The 18,798-nt window shown below is 38.6% G+C and overlaps 1 protein-coding gene across 1 annotated transcript in view; it reads right to left on the bottom strand.

Annotated features, from left to right (window-relative positions):
• The window catches only part of KIAA1009 (KIAA1009 ortholog), a 73,556-nt gene that overhangs the window by 10,030 nt on the left and 44,728 nt on the right, over positions 1-18,798 (bottom strand). Inside the window, exons 18-22 of the mRNA XM_006870668.1 lie at positions 12,100-12,226; positions 10,780-10,943; positions 9,575-9,679; positions 5,544-5,756; positions 1,409-2,055 (exon numbers count right to left, since the gene is read on the bottom strand). Coding sequence (XP_006870730.1) covers positions 1,409-2,055; positions 5,544-5,756; positions 9,575-9,679; positions 10,780-10,943; positions 12,100-12,226 — 1,256 coding nt within the window. The remainder of the gene's footprint in view (positions 1-1,408; positions 2,056-5,543; positions 5,757-9,574; positions 9,680-10,779; positions 10,944-12,099; positions 12,227-18,798) is intronic.

The following is an 18,798-nucleotide window of genomic DNA, read 5'->3' as shown; positions in this document are numbered from 1 at the left end:
AATGTGCTGGACTGGTTTGAACCGCAAGGTCAGTGGTTCAAGCTGACCAGCTGTTCCTTGAAAATCCTATACAGGGTTGCTATGAGTCAGAACCGAGTCGACAGCACTTAACACCACCACCAAAACCAATGTTTTTTTGAAAGATGATTGAGAAAGACAGAAATGAAAAGTCTTGGAGATGATGAAAATTATGCAGTAAACCTGGTAGGTGGTACTGGTTTACTACACTAAAGATGAAGGAAACAAGAAACATTTGTATGGAAGCACGTATTGGCTACAAAGCCAGGAAACAAAGGAAGTAAAAGCAGGATCTCAAAATTGGAGAAAAAAATGATTATAGGCAAAATGAGGAAGTTGAGAAAGGGAATTTGTTTAGAATTAAAGTGAAATAAAATTTGAGGTACTGTTGATTTTAAGAGGTTCAATCCAATAAATAGTTGAAGGTCTGTATCTGAGCTCAAGGAAGAAAACAAACTGAAAAGTACATTCTGGAGTCCTGGTTCATAAAAGGATGCATGAGATTTTCAATGGAAAAAGAACAAACGAAAACCAGAAAGCCAAGGCTTGAACCTTAGTAAAGAAGATTTTTAGGGCCGGTGAATGAAGAAGAGTTAGAAGAATCAGGAAAGTCCTGGCAGAGCCGTCAAGTCCTGGAGGTTAAGGGAGGAAATCATTTCAGGAAGAGCAATGTAGTCAACACTATATCAAGGAAAACGAGGATGGAGAAAACTCCACTGGACGGCGCAAGGCCATTACTGAGAGACAGGTTTATAAGAGTGGTGAGTATGAATGTCATATTTAGGAGGTGGAAACAAAAGAGGCTACTTGTGGAAAACTGGCACTGAAAATCAGAATGAAGACTTGAACTTGGTTTGATTAAGTGAAAGAAAGATCTGAAGATGCTAGAAGGCTCAGGAGAGTGAGACAGGTTAGTATTGGAAGATTCTGAGAAGGAAAGGCATGAAAGGATATGCTTGAAAGATAAGTTTGAAGTTTTTTTAGAAAAGAGAAGAGCCATTTCTTCTTAGATTGTCACCTAGTTTTATTAGTAGCGGTTGTCTGACAGCAATCTGCCTGGATACCTGAATTAAAACTTACTTTACAGATATCACTTGGTGATATTCCTTTGTAAGAAAGACCCAATGGGTCCATTTATTAACACCACTTGGATTCATCCAGAAAGACAGCCTAAGGATACAGTTTGGATCGAAATGGACATTTAAGTTCACCAGTCTGGTGCCTCTTAACCTGAAACAGATCTATGCCTAACAATGAAATGTAATTTCTCAAAATTCACTTATGAATGCAGTTCAGGGTCAAACTAACTATCCAGATGGCGTATATCTAACAGTTTTTCAATTTCGTTTTATGCCCCCCAGATCTTTATAAATATTGTTTAACATTTTACCTTTTCATGGAATTTTCAAACTGATTCGATGCTGCTTCAGATTTCATCTTTAGCTCATTCCTCTCCAAAGTTACTCTCTGTAGTTCATTTTTCAGTCTGAAGTTTTCTTGTAAAACCTCTGATGTATGGGAGTCGGTAAAAGTATGTGGTTGGTAAAGCTTGCCATCCACAGTTCCAGAGGAGTTAGCACTTCCTTTACCCGTGTGCAGAACATCTTTCTTCACCTTTTTAGTAGATAGTTCCTCTTTACCCTTAGAATTCTGGTTAGACAGCATCATTCTTCTCTCCTTCTGAAGCCTCTCCACAGTTTTCGAAAGGTCTTGTATTTCTCTTGCTTTTGCTGCCAGTTCCTCATTGAGCCTTACCAGCTTGGCTTTAGCATGAGCCTGTTCCACCTGGAATTCTATGGACTGGAAATCTTGATCATCTTTATCATTCTTCTTGAGTTCTAATTCAGCATTCTGATGTTTAAGAATGGCGATTTCAGCTTCAAGCTTTCTTACAGTGATCTGATGGGCTTCCTTAATGTCATCGAGTTCCTTTTCCAGTGCTTTAACCATGGAGTTGTCATGTTGGTTTGGGGGTACTTCCTTAGATTTGTAGGCAAGTAGCTGCTCCTGTTCTTCTAGTCTCTGTTCATATTGAATCTAAAGAAAAGAATCCATGTTATGCCAAACTACTGCTATTTCATTAGTTACCGAAGCTCTGAATTCAACAGGGCCTTACATGTTCCTTCATTCAGAAACTTAGTATTCACTGATACCTCCAACTCTTTGTGTTTCTTGGCTCAGTTAAATGTACTGGTTCTAATCTTTGAAGGGCATAGCTATTATATATTGTTGATAGGCTGCTTCATAAATACCACAAAATATATCTCATATACCTCCAACATTATTTTAAACCTAAAATAAAACTTATCATGTATTTTTGTCTATGCAAATTATGCTCATTGAGGATTATGGCAAAACTGGGGCACTGAGATCTTTGAGAAACAAATTTCACCCTTCTAACATCAATTTTGTAATTTCAAAGGGAGAGTCAGCTTTGTATTTTCATGTTGTTGTTAAGTGCCGTGGAGTCGGTTCTGACTCATAGCGACCCTGCACAGGGTTTCTGAGGCTGCAGATCTTTCTGGAAGCAGAAAGCCTCATCGTTCTCCTGCGGAACAGCTGGTAGTTTCGAACTGCCGACCTTGAGGTTAGCAGCCTGATTGATAACCACTACGTTACCAGAACTCCTGGAGCTTTATTATTATAAAACCAATAGCTCATAGTTTACTCTGTGGAGGAATGCACTGATAGTGCTTTTTCATTACTCAATGAATATATCTACTGAACTACAACTGCCTATTAGACACTATAGTAAGTTCTAGAGATGTAAAGACTCAATCCGGTCTTCAAATAGTCTGGTTAGGAGAGAGACATGGCAGGTGAAAAGAAGATAGGCTTATGAATGTGGTGAGTGGGTGCAGAGGGGCAGACACCCTGAGCATCTGGAGGCCTGAGTAAAGGCGGGAAGGCTGTACAGTGGTAGTGGTGCTGATGTGCTGGGGAATTAGTTCTGACTAGTAGCGACCCTATACAGGGCTTCCAAGGCTGTAAACCTTTGTGGGAGCAGAATGCCTCATCTTTCCCCCATGGGTCGATTCAAACTGCTGACCTTGCAGTTATCAGCCCAAATTGTAATCCACTATACTAGAGGTTGTTGCTGTTGTTAAGTACTGTGGAGTCGGTTCTGACTCATAGTGACCATGCATAGGATTTCCGAGGCTGTAAATCCTTACGGCAGCAGAAAGCCTCATCTTTCTCCCTTGGAACAGCTGGTAGTTTCAAACTGCCGGGCTTGAGGTTAGCAGTCCGATTCGTAACCATTAAGTTGATGCTTGAGGGGTGAGTGTAAATTTTGGGGTAAGTGGAGGCAGGCACATTTCATAAGTAGAAAGAACACCTGTGAAGCTTTGCTACTGCTTAGTGGGTCTGGGGAATCAAATGAGTAGTGGATGTCACAGACAATGAGTGGGAACAAATGAGAAGTAGGATGGAATGGGGCGGGGGTTACAAAAAAGGTGGGCAGATCTAAATATATAAAAAGGGGGTAAGAGAGTTCATGACTGACAGCCTCTATGTGGTCAGTGAAATATTAATAATGATCATAATTGTTAGAAATAATCATTTATTGAGTGCTTGGTAAACATTAGGCATGGTAATAAGTATAGGCTTGGCAAATACATGCTGCTACAATCCTCTCATTCCCCTGAGTTAGGGATTAACTAATTAACCTATTTACTGAGCATCTATTATGTGCCAGGCACTGTGCTAAATAACAGAATACAACAGTGAGCAAAAGCAGAACAGTCCCTGCCATCAGAGTCCAAGGTGAGACTGGGAGGGAAAGAGCACTGATGGTCCAATCAAAGTGTCTATGGATGTCTATAATAAATGAGGTAGCTGCTATGAAGGAGAGATGCATGAACTTGAGTGCCCACAGAGTTAATTCATCTACCGTGCAGTCCTGGAAGGTTTCACTGGGAAGCAGGGAATACTTATGTTGAGATCTGAAGGTTAGAAATACGTAACTATGTAAAAGGGGAGGACAAAGCCTACCTGTCAAATGCAAGAGTGTAGGGACACAAATTCCTGTGGCTGTAAGCAAAGTAGGCTAGTATGACTGCACAGAGGAAGTATGGTGAGAGAAAATGTGTGACAGACTATTTATTTATTGTAAGACTAAAGGAAAGTTACCAAGGTTGTACAAACAAAGGGATGTGCATGCGTACGTGGGAGATAAGAAAATCTAACTTTGTCTGCAGTGTCTTGGGTTGATTAGATGGGACAAACTGGATCTGTGTAGACAATTAAGTTACTGGAGTAATCCAGTACAGACAACTGCCAACAATCCAGGCCAAGTATGCAGTGTGATGTGGTGCTGAAAGACAGAAGGACTGACAGATACTGAGGAGTAGATGTGATATATTGGTGGTGGTGGTTGTTGTGAAGTGCTGTTGGTTCTGATTCATAATGATCCTGTATAGGGTTTCTGAGGAGCAGCTGGTGAGTTTGAACTGCTGATCGTTCGGTTCAAACTGACCTTGAGGTACCACACCAGAACTCCGACACAGTTACTATTGTCTCTCTTTTACACATGGGGGAAGTGAGGCTCAGAGATGTTAAATAACTAACCCAAAGTCATGAAGCCGTAATGATGGAACTGCATGTTGGTTTCACTCTAAAGTCTTGTCCTTTGCATTATGCTTGTTGTTGTTAAGTGCTGTCAAGTCAGTTCCAACTCATGGTGACCCTGTATAGGGGGATTCTGCGGAGCGGCTGCTGGGTTAGAGCCACTGATCTTTTGGTTAGTGGTCCAGTGCGTATCCTACAGTGCTGTAGATGTGGTGCTCTAGGATTTGCACTGGACCACAAAGTCAGTTTGAAACACAAGGCTTGAGGGTTCAAACCCACCAATCACTCTTTGGAAACCCTATACAGAGTTGCTATGAATCAGAAATGACTCAAAAGCACTTAACACAACAACAACAAATAAACATATACATAAATTTTTATTGGGATTTGGGTAAAAGCTTACAGGGCAGATTGGTTTTCCATTGAACAATTCATATACTTTGTTTTCATGACTTTGATGTACCATCTTCTTCAGAAAGGACAAAGGAACATGAGTGGAGGAGTAGAAAGCAGATAGGTGAATACAGGCCAACAGTGACAAAGTTATGGCAGGTTGAAAACTGAGTGAAAAGTTATGGCAGGTTGAACACTGGCGGGTTAAAGGACTATATCTTCCAGCTTAGGATGGTGGAAAAGTGAATTGGGAAATCTGAGAAAGAGGGTGGCTTTCTCTGCCATCTTATTACTTAATTGTTACTATTTCCAATTATTACTGAGAGTGTCTTATATAAAAGATTATTCTGTGTTTGATTATTCTATGTCTAATATCAAAAGCTGCTGAAGGAGGGCACAAAGATAGGATGGACCCAGGTTTCTTTTGCACATATTGCTATCTGTGGCTAAGGTTACATGGGAAACAATGTGTAGAGCTATTTGTTAAAATGAGGTAGAAGATTTTCCCTTCCTATCAATTTTAACAATTTGATTCATAACTGAGCCCCATCTCTTATATTTACCTTCATTTTCTGAAACTGTTGTTCCATGGTACGAAGGCTTTTCTTTGCTTCTTCATCTTTGCCCTCAAGATCAGCTTCTAGCTTTTTAATCCTTTTTTCCATGAATTCCACTGTATTTCTACTCACGGTATCACCAGCTGCTGATGCCGCCATTATTAAAGCAGGTAAAGAATTGGGATATCGTCTCTTTAGAATTCCTTCCATCTCTTTAACCTATTAAAAGTATTTTTGTATATGAACAAAGTCACAACTATATGTGACATTTCAATAGTTTAATGCATATGTTAAGGTTATATTACCTCAATCACATCTAGATTGTAAAGAAGTACACATTCATTTCTAAGTTTATATTCCTTATCAGTTAGGTGCTGTTGAGTTGGTTCCACCTCACAGTAACTGTATTTACAGCAGAATTAAACAATGCTCAGTCCTGCGTCACTGCTAGGTTTGAGCCCACTGTTGCAATTCCAGCGTGGTCCTCTTTTTCACTGACCCTCTCTCTATTTTACCAAGTACGATGTCCTTCTCTAGGGACTAATCCCTCCTGATAACATGCCCAAAGTAAGTAAAATGAAGTCTCATCTAGATTACCTACTTAATAGTACCCTATAGGCTACAATTAACGGTGGGCTACTTTACAGAAATTCCCTGCTTTCACTTGTAATAAATTTTGGGACTTTCTATTTCAAATAATAACCCATCTTCTTTCCCCCCACAGATCCTTCATTTAATAATATTTATACTGGTTAATAATACTTACAGCGTAGTGGTTACGAAGCGGGCTGCGAACCACAAAATCTTCTGCTCCCATAAAGATTTACAGCCTCGGAAATCCTGTTCAGGGTTGTTATGGGTTGGAACCGACTTGATGGCACACAACAACAACAACAACAATACTGGTGTGGCGCTGTTGGTTAATGTGCCAGACTGCAAAGTCATTTGAACTGCAAGGTTGGTGGTTCAAGTTTACCAGCTGCTCCTTGGAAACCCTTTACAGGGCCACTATAGGTCGGAACCGACTCAACGGCACTTCACAACAACTAATAATGATTGAAAATTACTTCTGTGCCCATAAATCTGAAGACATTTTATAATAAATGTGCAGCTTCCAAAGCACCAGCACCTGTCTATAACAATCCCCACCTATCTTCCAAAAGAAGTGCAATCTATTGTTAAAAGACTTCAATTGAGAAGAAAGGCGGATTAGATATTTAATGAACTCTTCATAAAAGCTAAATAATACTTTTCATTTAGTCTGTAAAATAATGACATATGCTTATAGTCTTTGTGTTATAAGAAAGACATGCACCCAAAACCCACAGTCCACAGGAATTGGAGTTTGTATACATGTTGACTTTTATTATGGTTTGGTCTCAAAAATGACCTTTTTCCAAGGCAAGATGGATTGCTTGTACTTAAACTGTTGTTTAAGATTGAACAGTATTCATCTGACATATTTTTTAAATTAACAGTAAATAAAGGCAGTGCCCACGTTATGACTGAGATCAATTCCTAAGTGTGTCTTTAAGTCGAATTGTGGGTACGTTGAGACAGATGCATATAGTTTTTACTTAGCTTTTACTTTAGTGCAAGAACAGGTTTGACACCTCGTCAATGATATAAAAGCCGCACATGAAGCCAGGGAAGCTGATTTTGATAAAGAATTTGTTGTGAGCCAGGAGTTGGTTCAAGGAGCCCTTTTGGTACAGTGGGTTAAGTGCTGAGTTGCTAACCATTTGTCGGCTGTTGATATCCAGAAGGGAGAAAGATGGACTGTAAATGTTTACAGTCTTAGAAACCCTAGTGGCAGTTCTACTGTGTCCTATAGGGTTGCTAGGGGTCAGAACTGACACGATTGCAGTGGGGCAGGAGTTAGTTCCATTGATTCAAAGTGAAGGCAAAACGTTCGTAAGCCGGGGACTGCTTGTATTTCCATTCCTAAAGATTGCTTGTACATTTATAGATGTGCTATATGTTGGAATATATACAGATACTAATAATTTATTTTATCTGAAGCTTTTTGAAAGCTTTGTTTCCTCTGTCATCGAAAACTTTGTTATGAGACAGTTTCTAACATGTTAAGGTATAGATATACACACACAAACACACATACATTAAAGATAACTAGATTTTTTAAAATGAATTCATTAAGAATATTTTACACTTAATGCATCCATTTAAAAATTAGTTTCAATCTAATTTTGATATTTTGAGACTTTAAAAATTAGATTTATCTGTATCTTCTTTAATTTTTTCAACTCTCCTTAGAAACTAATATGAACTATTTCTTTAAAGTATGAACAAATGTACATAATCTGAAATTTTCATTTTCACATTCATCTCATTAGCCCCATTTCCACTTATATTCCATTAGCAAAGGTGATCCGTTTTTGCCTACAGTTAATCTGTTATTACAGAATATGGTTCCAGTATGATTGTAAAGATCTAAGATATCTTGATTATAAAGTATATTTTAAGGTTTAAAATTAGTCATAATAGAAATACTCGTGGAAGCAGAATTAATAAGATCTGGAACACACACATGTATCAAAACATGCAATTATGCAAATTCTATAAACAATGAATAATACTTTAGAAAGATACAATCTAAGATGATTAATCAATAAATGTTTAAATGTTTTCTAAGGTTAATAAAAGAGGGAGGCTACTTTTATAAATGTTCCATTTTGGGGCAAATTTTGTATTTTGTATTATCATTTTTAGTCTTAATTTTGCTATTAAACACGCTTTACTTTTTACTCTCTTACAATCAGGTTTTCACTCTTTCTCTGAAAATAAAGTCATCTAATGGGGGAAGTTGCCCCTTTGGCCTGTACTTTCTAGCAGTTCTGAATGGCTTATCCTACACTGGCTAATCTAACTCTTAAGCATTAAAAAAAGCCAAGCAATTGTGAACTACCCTAACTTCAAAATACTTGTAGTTCTTTAAAGCCACCTTTAGCTGTTTTTTCTTGGTCACTGAACCAAATTACCAAATCATACCTTTTAATATAAGAACAGGTCCTATAAAAGTAACAACTGTTTTGCTTAGTTTTTCTTCTGCTTATAAACTAGGCTAATAGACCAATGATGACCTCACAGTTTGGGGTGTGTGATGAAATAACAGCAGTCCTTCTAAGAGTCATAATTTGACTCTAGAATCATGCTCCCTTATGAAAAGAATTGGAATTTTTTAAACTATGAATACCAATACTACCTTACAGAAAGTTTGAAAAACAAAAGAAAAAAGTTAATTATAATTGCACCCCCTCAAAACAACTACCTTAATGAAAAATATATTTAGGCTAATAAGCTTCAGTATGTGATTTTAGAAAAAGGTCTACTCTCATTGGCCATGAAATGACTAGTTCTAATTCTGAACAAAGAAAAATTTAATTTGGGATTTATAGGTCAGTTCTCTGGGAGGTGGAAAGTTCTATAACATTTCCCATCCCTTACCAATATCTTCCCATCTCAAGGATCTCATTTCTGGTACTCCTCTCTCACTGAATCTTTGATCAGGAGAAGGACTCCTGCCTCTATAGCCAAAGCTTCAAAATTTGGCTTTCCACTTTCTAGATGTCTAACTGAGCTGCATTCCACAATCTTATTTCATGAATAAGTCAACCATTTTATATAAGAGACACATTAGTGTAAAAATTCTTTACTTATAAAGATGTAGTTTAAATGATTTTGTTTACTACATTTATTAATGCTACTTTAAATACTGTATGTGCTGTTGTTATGTACTGTCGAGTTGATTCCAACTCACAGAGACCCTAAGGTTTCCAGAGTAGCTGATGGGTTTGAACTGCCGACCTTGTGGTTCATAGTCCAGTGTTGATCCCTCAGTATCACACCACGAGTCCCAAATACTATCTATCAAGTATATATAAGAAAGGAGCAGTTATATATTAAAATCCACGAATAAAAAAAAGAATGTCTAGGCTGTCAACATCTTACTAGAATCCATGAGAAAGTAAAAATGTACTATATACAAACTTAATAAAAAAATTATTCTTAACACATACTTGTCTTTGTAGATCCTGAATTTTTTTGGCATCAGCTGCTCTGTCTTTTAAACGTATTTTCTGCTGAAGAGATGGATTTCCTGATTCCGTTTTCAGTTTCTCAACCTGTTGATGAATACAGAGCACGTTAAGAAGCGTATCTAAGACAGAGCAGAGAAGCACAGGTGGTGGGCAGCCTAATGTTGACTGACTCATGTCTTAATTCTTCAACATTCATTCATTGAGCTCCTATTGTGTCCTAGAGTCCTGGTGTGGCACTGTATGATAAGCACTGGACTACAGTTCAAATCTTTAGAAACACTAGACAGGGTCACTCTGAGTTGGAATCAACTTGATGGCACTAACAACAACATTGTGTGCTAGGCACTTCCCAGATCTAGCACTGTGATGAAGATATGGAGGACAAACTAGGGACCTGTTATCATACCATTGATGCTGTAATGGAGGGACACAGCTAAGACGCTAATAACTGAATCAATAAGCAAATAAAATAACTCAGAATGGTAAGCATTATGACAAAAATAAAACAGAGTGAAGGAATAGGAAGAAGGAGCTGGAAGGGGTGGGACTGGCAGCTACGTTAGAGATGCTGGACAGGAAAACCTTTCTGAGGAGAAGAAATTTGAGCTGAACTTGAACAAGGAGGAGGAGTGAAACAGTTAAGAAACAAGACCACAATGTTCTAGGCCATGAGAATAAGTGCAAGGGGGCTGCATGTTCAAGAATCAGAGGGAAGTTTGGTGTGGTTGGAGGAGATTACATTAGGAAGAGTGTGGTATCAGAGTGGGTTGGAGGGGCAGGTAGAGTTCAGAACATATAGGGGCCTAACCAGATAGGTTGAGATATGAAGCTTGGATTTATTCTTAATCTAATCTAAAATATATGATATATTTAAAAGTAAACCAAACCCAAATCAGGTATTGTACTACAGTATAAACTATGAAAGCTGGAACCCATGGAAGACAGAAAAGAAAACTCAAATATTTTCCACTGAACAAAGAGTGGTAAGACTACACCCTGTTAAAGGTGGAAAACTTTCGAGACAAGAATAACAAGGCAGTCTTGTCGTGTAGTTCTGGCTCTTACGGGTTTCACTGCAGGTGAGACTTTACAATATTAATGCAATGGTGCTTACAAAGCAATGCAAAATTAATAAATGAGGATAATATGGTTCATTTACAGATACAGATTCTGAAAGAAAATACCTCAAGTTTGAGTTTTTCAATCTCTTCATTTGCTTCTTTAAGTCGTGCTGCGTCTTTATCTAGAAGTTCCTGATTTTCAGCATACCACTGTAATCTTTTTTGTAGACGACTGATTTCTTGTTTATGTGTTTCTTCTAAAATTTTTATTTCATATAATTTTTCACCTGTGAGATTAAGTAACTCAACAACCTGATTGTGACTTTTCACAGTATGGAAAGAAACTAAATTGTAAGATCCTATATGTAACATTATGAAAAAAAAAGAGGCATGAAGCAACTGCTGTATAAAATACAGTATCTAATTTACTACTAAATAAAGCAAGATAGTGTCTTCATACTCCAATTTTCAGCAAAGTTGGTTTAAAGAAAATTTAAATACTTTTTTCCCACCAATGTTATTATAAAAGATATTTTCATAAGAAATGCTGACTCCAAGAAATATAAAAATAGAATGCCTATTAACATATATTAAAAAGTAACAATGGCAAATATTAGTGAATGTTTAAGAATGCTTAATAGGTACTAATTTATTCAACACAAATTATATAATGGATACTATTATAATTCTATTTTATAAATGATGAAATTAAATATCATTATCTTACAAACAATAGATTTAATTATATCTCTTACATTGATAAATTCATTATATTGATGAAAGATCCTAACTTTGGAAAACAATGCCTCTTGCGATCCACCTTTGTAGCCCTGTGTTCTACCATGCTAAGCTCCAACCTACATGCTCACTCAACATGATCTTGGGGCACACCTGATCAACCTCCCTCCATTCCTTCATTTTCAGATCTTAACATCTGTCAAGGCCTAACTCAAAAGTCACTCCATCCTTGAAACCTTTAGTTAGTATCCCGTCTTTATCTCATTTTTGTCTATAATTTTTTCTTATATTAAAAGTATCTGCCTTGTTGTCTCATTCCCCATGTTGTTTATGCTGGCAGAGACCAGGCCATCTTTTTCTTGGTGTTCTCTTGCTATTGTTCATTCAGCAGACACTTCAGATCAGAGCCTACAACATTTCAGACTCACGGGTAAAGAGACAGATCTCGCTCCCCTGAAAAGACAGCATCTAACTGGGACGAAGCCATGTAAATAGCTACACATAAAGATCTCATGAATCCAAAGTAATCTTTGGCCATGTAGTATTTCCTGCTAAAACCAATGAATGTACATATTTTCGAATTACTTGATTTTCAAAAAATGTTTTGAAGATGATAATATAGGTCGAGGAAAAGTATTTAGTTTCTGTTCAAGATTAGCACAGTTAAAGAGTATAAATGTAAACTGTTCAAGCTCTCTGTTTTACCTGCAGCATAAACAATCTGATCTTTGGCTTGGTCTCTCTCTTTCTTCATCTTTTCCAAGTCAACTTCAAGAGCTTGCTTATCTTGCTTCAGTCTTTTAATGTTTTCTGTTAAACTGGTTTTTTCTTTCTTGAAAATCAAAGAAAAAAAAAATTATTTCTAATCACAAAGTGTGGTTACAGTCTTTCTGAGTTCATCCAATTTATCATAATACTGCTACTAAATATTCTTCTTGAATTTTAGCTGATTTTATTACTGTAATACCCCCCACCCCCAGAATCACTAATAGTGCCCCATCATAAATTATTAAAATCAGTTCTAATCATCTTATTTGGCACAACATTAAAGACTTTCTTTTTTCTGCTTTAGTATAGGGTTTACAAGACTAAACATTTGCAGAAGCACAAAGCCTCATTTTTCTCACAAGCAGCAGCTGGTACATTTGAACTGCTGACCTTGCGATTAGCAGCCCAACTTGTAGTTGGATTAGTTGACTCAATAATTCTGTTGCCTATATTTCTATTAACTAGTGTGACCTAATGAACTTCTCACCCTCAGCACCTACAGTCTATTTTCATAGTAACCTGAGGAAATGCTTTGATGGTGGTAGTGTGCTATGGAGTCGGTTCTGACTCATAGTGACCCTGCATAAGGTTTCTGACGATCCTGCATAAGGTTTCTGACGATCCTGCATAAGGTTTCTGAGGCTGTAAATCTTTACGGGAGCAGAAAGTCTCATCTTTCTCCTACGGAACAGCTGGTAGTTTCAAATTGCTGACCCTGAGGTTAGCAGCCTGATTCATAACTACTACGCTACCAGAACTCCTTGAGGAAATGCTTTAGAGTTAGTTAATATCACTCTTCTTTTTTTTTTTAATGCTTTATTGTGAATTACATGATAGTTTACATGGGAGAACATTAGCTTTACATTCATCCTATCGTATATCATTTCATTGCCATGGTTACAATCCCCTCCATGCATCATCAGACAACCAAAGGGTACACCTCGCAAGTCTGCAACCCAGCCATCAGCACATAGCTGAGTCTTAAGTTCCCGGCCGCTCCATCTCTCCATGTCATCACCTCCGCTTCCATCTCTGGCGTCAGTGTTTCTCTGGGTAGGGTCCCGCTCTCTGCTCTTCTCCCTTGGTGGTCCCAGGGACCTCCGCTTCTAGACTGAAAAGTTAATCACTCCCCTCCTTTTGCTACAAAATGTCTACCTCTACATTCCCAACCCTCACAATCAGTCCTGATAACAATTTTCACCATTGTATCACAAGAGACACATCTGAATTGCCTTTCATCAGACCCGCCTAGACAGAATGGATACTACTCACTGGAGATTCTACCTTCCACCACCCCCTCTGGATCTAGGTTCCCTCTTGAAAGCCAGTCACTTCTTGCCTTTGTAGCACACCCCCCCCCCCCCCAACTTGGGTAGCCAATGTCCAAGTTGCCCATCTCTGTCTCCTCTGTGTATGGAGGGGGTGGGAATGATCCTTGCTGTAAAGATTTGTTCCCTCTTTTGAGCTACTGCATCCATAGGTGTAGGTCAAGTTCATCAAATGTATCAGATTACTCTTTTTTTCCTCTTCTTTCTTTTCTAGTTGAGCTCTGATGACCTAGTCATTGAAGCCAGGTCAAGTGGGTATTATCTGCCAGTGTGGGTGTTCTTATGCATATGCCCTCTCTTCTTATCAGCTGATCGCTTCACTCTCCACTCTAGTCCTCTGTGGCTATGTCACTGACTCTGGGCCCAAGAGTCCCCAGGTCTTGTTACACTGCTGGCCAAGCAGGTCTCCACCTGGGCTCGCAGGAGTCTACTGAACGTTGTAGGGCTTAGCTAGCAGCTTCATTGCTGTTTTCCCCTTGTCAGTTACGAACGTATCACTCTTCTTTTTGAAACTCTGACAGCACCCCATCTCTCTCAAAATAAAACCCAATGAATGTGTCTGTAGAACCTGGCCCTTGCCCACCCCTCTGACGGCATCTACTACAAATCTTCTCTCCTCTTTCAACATAGTCACACAGGTCTCCTTATGGTTCTTTGAACATTATAAATACATTGTTACTCCAAGGTGTTTGTACTTCCTGTCTCTTCTGTCTGCAGTGCTTGGCCCCATATAGTTGCTTCACTTCATCACTGAGCCCAGGAAGATCTTTCCTGACCACCATAGACCACACCCCATGCTGGAACCCAGTAACAGTGTTTCATTTTCTTCTCACAGCACTCTTCACCACCTGACATATTATATATTGACTTGAAAAAAAAGACTTTACTTTACTAATCCTTGAATCAAAATATGCATAAAAATATGCCTGGCAGATAAAAATATGTTAAGTAAATGAATTCTCAAAATGCCTGCATTCCCTATTATTCTCAAAACTTAGTTATCCTTCAAAGTTTAGTTCAAGGCTATTCCTGATCACCCCTTCCTCTGTGTGCCCACAAAACTTTTTTTACTATACCTCTAGTATAGCACTGACTACTTTCTGATTTGTTTGCATGCCTGTTTTCTTTGTTTGCTGAAAGCTCTGTGGAGGCATAGATTGGGATTTATAACTATCTGTTTACTTTATGGCACTAAACACAAGGCAGGTACTCAATAGATGTATGCTCAATTAACCCCCTAACTGCTGAAGAAATTCTTGGGCTCATGACATTACACTTGGTTTAGTTAGTTTCACAATAATAGAAATTCTTACACATTCAGTATGCCTTCTGTTGTTGTTGGGTGCCATTGAGTCGGTACCAACTCATAGCGACCCTATGTACAACAGAACAAAACAGTGCCTAGTCCTGGGCCAACCTTACAATTGTTGCCACTCTTGAGTGCATCTAGCAGTTTAAAATTGAATCTGAAAATGAAAATAATTCATTCATAAGGCATCATGTAATCTTTGTTTCTGGCTGCATCACAGATAGAACTACATTATTTTTTAATGCTTAATTCTCTGTGATCTTGTATAGATCTCTATTAAGGAGAGCAGCAAGTTTACTTTTTTGAATGTTCAAGTATCTTTCTGAAAATATCCGTATCTCTTGTTTCATTAGGCCAATCAATTTCAGGGTGCTTCCTAGTAATGGCAATTGCATGGCATTATAGAATTTTAGAACTGAAAGAACATTTAACATCTAGAGTTCAATCACCAAGGAACGCTTTAAATGGGTGATCATTCATGCCTGCCTATCTCCAGGGGCAGCCATCCCCTGCTAAGAAATGCCTCACATGAATTCTGTGGGTTTCAGGGTTTGGGGACTGGAAAGTACTGTCCCTCTCCTTGTAAAAGTTACTGTATAGACTTTCAGAGAGGATCTCTGCTTCATTCTCTGACCTTGTATTTTACCATTCTCAACTAGCCTCAGAACCCTCTGATTCTGCAAGGTTCTGCCTTAGGCTTTTGCTCTTCCTACTGGCTGGAAGGCTTTATCTTTGAATGGTTGAGAGTTTCCCTGACAACAATATGGATGGCTGCCTACATTCCTCACTATCATATTCTTTAGATTTTCTTCAAATCACTGTAAATATTCTATTTGTTTTCTTATTGTTTGCCTTTCCCAACAGGATATACATTGTTAGTTAGCAAGGTGCACATCTGTCTTATTTACTTACTCTATGTCCAGTGCTTGGATGACTGCTTACCACACTGTAAGTGCTTGATAAAGGTTGACTAAGTACACAGCAGTAAGCCCCTTTCTCCTCCCCACTCTGATACAAACAGCAAATACATTGGGACTTTAGCTTTTATTATGTTTCCAGCCATAGTTTGTAAAGAAACCATGTGATATTGTAATATGCTAGTGGTGGTGGTGATGTTGAGTTGGGTTTGACTCATAGTGATCCTGAGGCAGTAAATCTTTATAGGAGCCAAAAGTCTCTTCTTCCTCAGAGCCGCTGGTACATTCAAACTGTTTACCTTGCAGTTAGCAGCCCAAGGCATAACCACTACATAATCAGTGCCACTGAGTGGTTCCAACTCATAGTGACCCTCTATAGGGTTTCCAAGAAGAATCTGGTGGGTTTGAATAGTCGACCTTGTGGTTCACAGTCTAGCACAAATTAGATAATATATATATAAGTCTACTTGATATGAATATTATCATTACAGATTTATCCCAGAAAGGCTAACTGTTACTGTTGTTCTTAGGTTCTGTTAAGTTGGTTCTGACCTATAGTAACCTGAGAATGTAACATGGTCAGGTCCTGAGCTACCCTCAGAACTGTTATGTTTGAGCCCATTATTGCTGCAACTGTGTCAATCCATCTTATTGGGGGTGGGGGTGGGGGGTCTTCTTACTGGCTGATCCTCCACTTTTCCAAACATGATGTTCTTCAGGGACTGGTCTCTCCTGATAATATATCCAAAATATGAGCAAATAAGTCTCGTCATCCTGGCTTCTAAGGAGCATTCTGGCTGTACTTTCTCCCATACAGATTTGTTTGTTTTTCTGGCAGTCCACGGTACTTTCAAAATTCTTTGTCAACACCATAAATTCAACAAATGCATCAATTCTTCAGTCATCTTCCTTATTCACTGCCCAACTTTTACACGCATATGATGCGTGCTGTAAACTACCTAAACTCAATATACCAAAGTAAATGAAAAGTCCTTTGTGGCACACTATAGGATAAGCACTGGACTGTTAACCACAAGGTCAGTGGTTCAAACCCAGAAGCCACTCTTTGGAAACCCTATACAGGGTCACTATGAGTCAGAACTTGATGACACTTAACAACCACACTCCATTTTTCAGTATTTACACATACAAATCTCCAAATCATTTTATTATTTTTAAACTACTTTTCTTTTTTAGGATTTAAGATGCTTTTCTGTCTTTAGTAGTTTCACCATGATGAAACGAGTATTTTACTTCTTTATCTTGATAGCTCAGGACCTCTGTGCTTCCTGAGTCTGAGAATTCATCTCTTTGATCACTTTTAGAAAGTTCTCAGTTGTTATCTTTGAAAATATTTAAGTATCACAGTGCTTCCTATTTCTTACTATTTTTAATATTTCTCATTTCTCTTACTTTTGTGTTTCTCACTAAGTTCCTTAGATCTATCTTCCAGTTTTTTCTTATTTGCGTATAACTGTTTAATATTTTTACTATTTTTAATTTGTAGAATATTTTATTTCCAAAGCACTATTTCTTTTTCTCTGAATTTGTCCAGTCTGTTTTCGGATAGTTGGTTCTTTTCTCATATTTTATCTCATTGGTTTTATATTTTTAGCCACTTTATGCCTCTTTATTTAATGTTGTTGTTAAGTGCCGTTAAGTCAATTCCGACCCATAGCGACCCTGTACAGGGTTTCCGAGGAGCAGCTGGTGAGCTTGAACCCTTGAACCACCAACCTTGCAGTTCAAACGGGTTTGCAGTCTGGCTCATTAACCCACAATGCCACACCAGGACTCCTATTAATAGTCTCTATTTAATAATTCTATTGGGCTCTACTCTTGCTGTCTTACAAGATACTTTACTGTATCTTCTAATGCCTACTCTTGGTAGATTGCTTCTTGGGTTTGTAGCACTTAGTGAGATCATAACTGTGGGGATACTCTGTGAGCTAAGTGTGCAAACCTCTAAAAGCTGTGTATTTGTTACTTCCAGACATGCCAGAGGTCATCACTGACTCAGGACCACTGTACATATTGTTTACTCAACTTGAGCATGATCAACCCTCAAGGCTGTATCAGTCCATATTCTAGAACACAAATGAAAGCAGCAGAGGTACCACTTAGGTTGAACAACCAGTAAAGCATGGCACCAAGCAGAGGACACTTAAAGCAGACAAACTTTCTCAAACTTTCAGCCTTCATGAAGGTGGGTAGATTTGCTTTACTGATTTATTGAAGGATGTGGCCTTTTGAAGTCCTTCCTGTACTTTCTCCAATTGCTGTTAAAGGCACAAAGCCCCTTGGTTACTGACCTGGTCACCTAAGGAACAGACACTTAACACTAGGTTTTTGTCCTCTCTACATTTTTGCCTCGACAGATTTCCCTTACTTTCTTCTTCTTTTTTTTTTTTTATTATTTAATGTTTTACTGTGAATTAGGTGATAGTTTACATGGGATAATATTAGTTTTACATTCATCCAATCGTATATCATTTCATTGCTATGGTTACAATCCCCTCCATGCATCATCAACGAACCAAAGGGTATACACTACAAGCCTGCCCACCCCCTTCCTGGTTCTCAGCACACAGCCCCTTTCCCTCTCTGTGTCAAAAGTCCCCAACTGCTCCATCTCTCCATGTCATTGTCTCTGCCTCCATCTCAGGCATCACTGCTTCTCTGGGTACGGTCATGCTCTCTGCTCTTCTCCCTTGATGGTCCCAGGTACCTCTGCTCCTAGACTGAAAAGTTAATCACTCCCCTCCTTTTGCTACAAAACATCTACCTTTACATTTCCAACCCTTACAAGCAGTTCTGATAACAATTATTCACTATTGTATCACAAGAAACCCATCGCATTTCATTTCATCAGCCCCGCCTACACAGAATGAATACTACTCAGTGGAGATTCTACCTTCCTTCATGCCCTCTGAATCTAGGTTCCCGCTTGAAAGCTTGTAAGCCAGTCACTGCTTGCCTTTGTAGCCCCCCATTTTGGGTAGCCAATGTCCAAGTTGCCCATCCCTGTCTACTCTGTGTATGGAGGGGGTGGGAATGATCCTTGCTGTAAGGATTTGTTCCC

The sequence above is a fragment of the Chrysochloris asiatica genome, unplaced genomic scaffold, assembly GCF_000296735.1.
Source record: "Chrysochloris asiatica unplaced genomic scaffold, ChrAsi1.0 scaffold00146, whole genome shotgun sequence".
Taxonomy (NCBI): Eukaryota; Metazoa; Chordata; class Mammalia; order Afrosoricida; family Chrysochloridae; genus Chrysochloris; species Chrysochloris asiatica.
The sequence above is the reverse complement of the archived record's forward strand: the minus strand, read 5'-3'. Positions and strand labels throughout refer to the sequence as shown.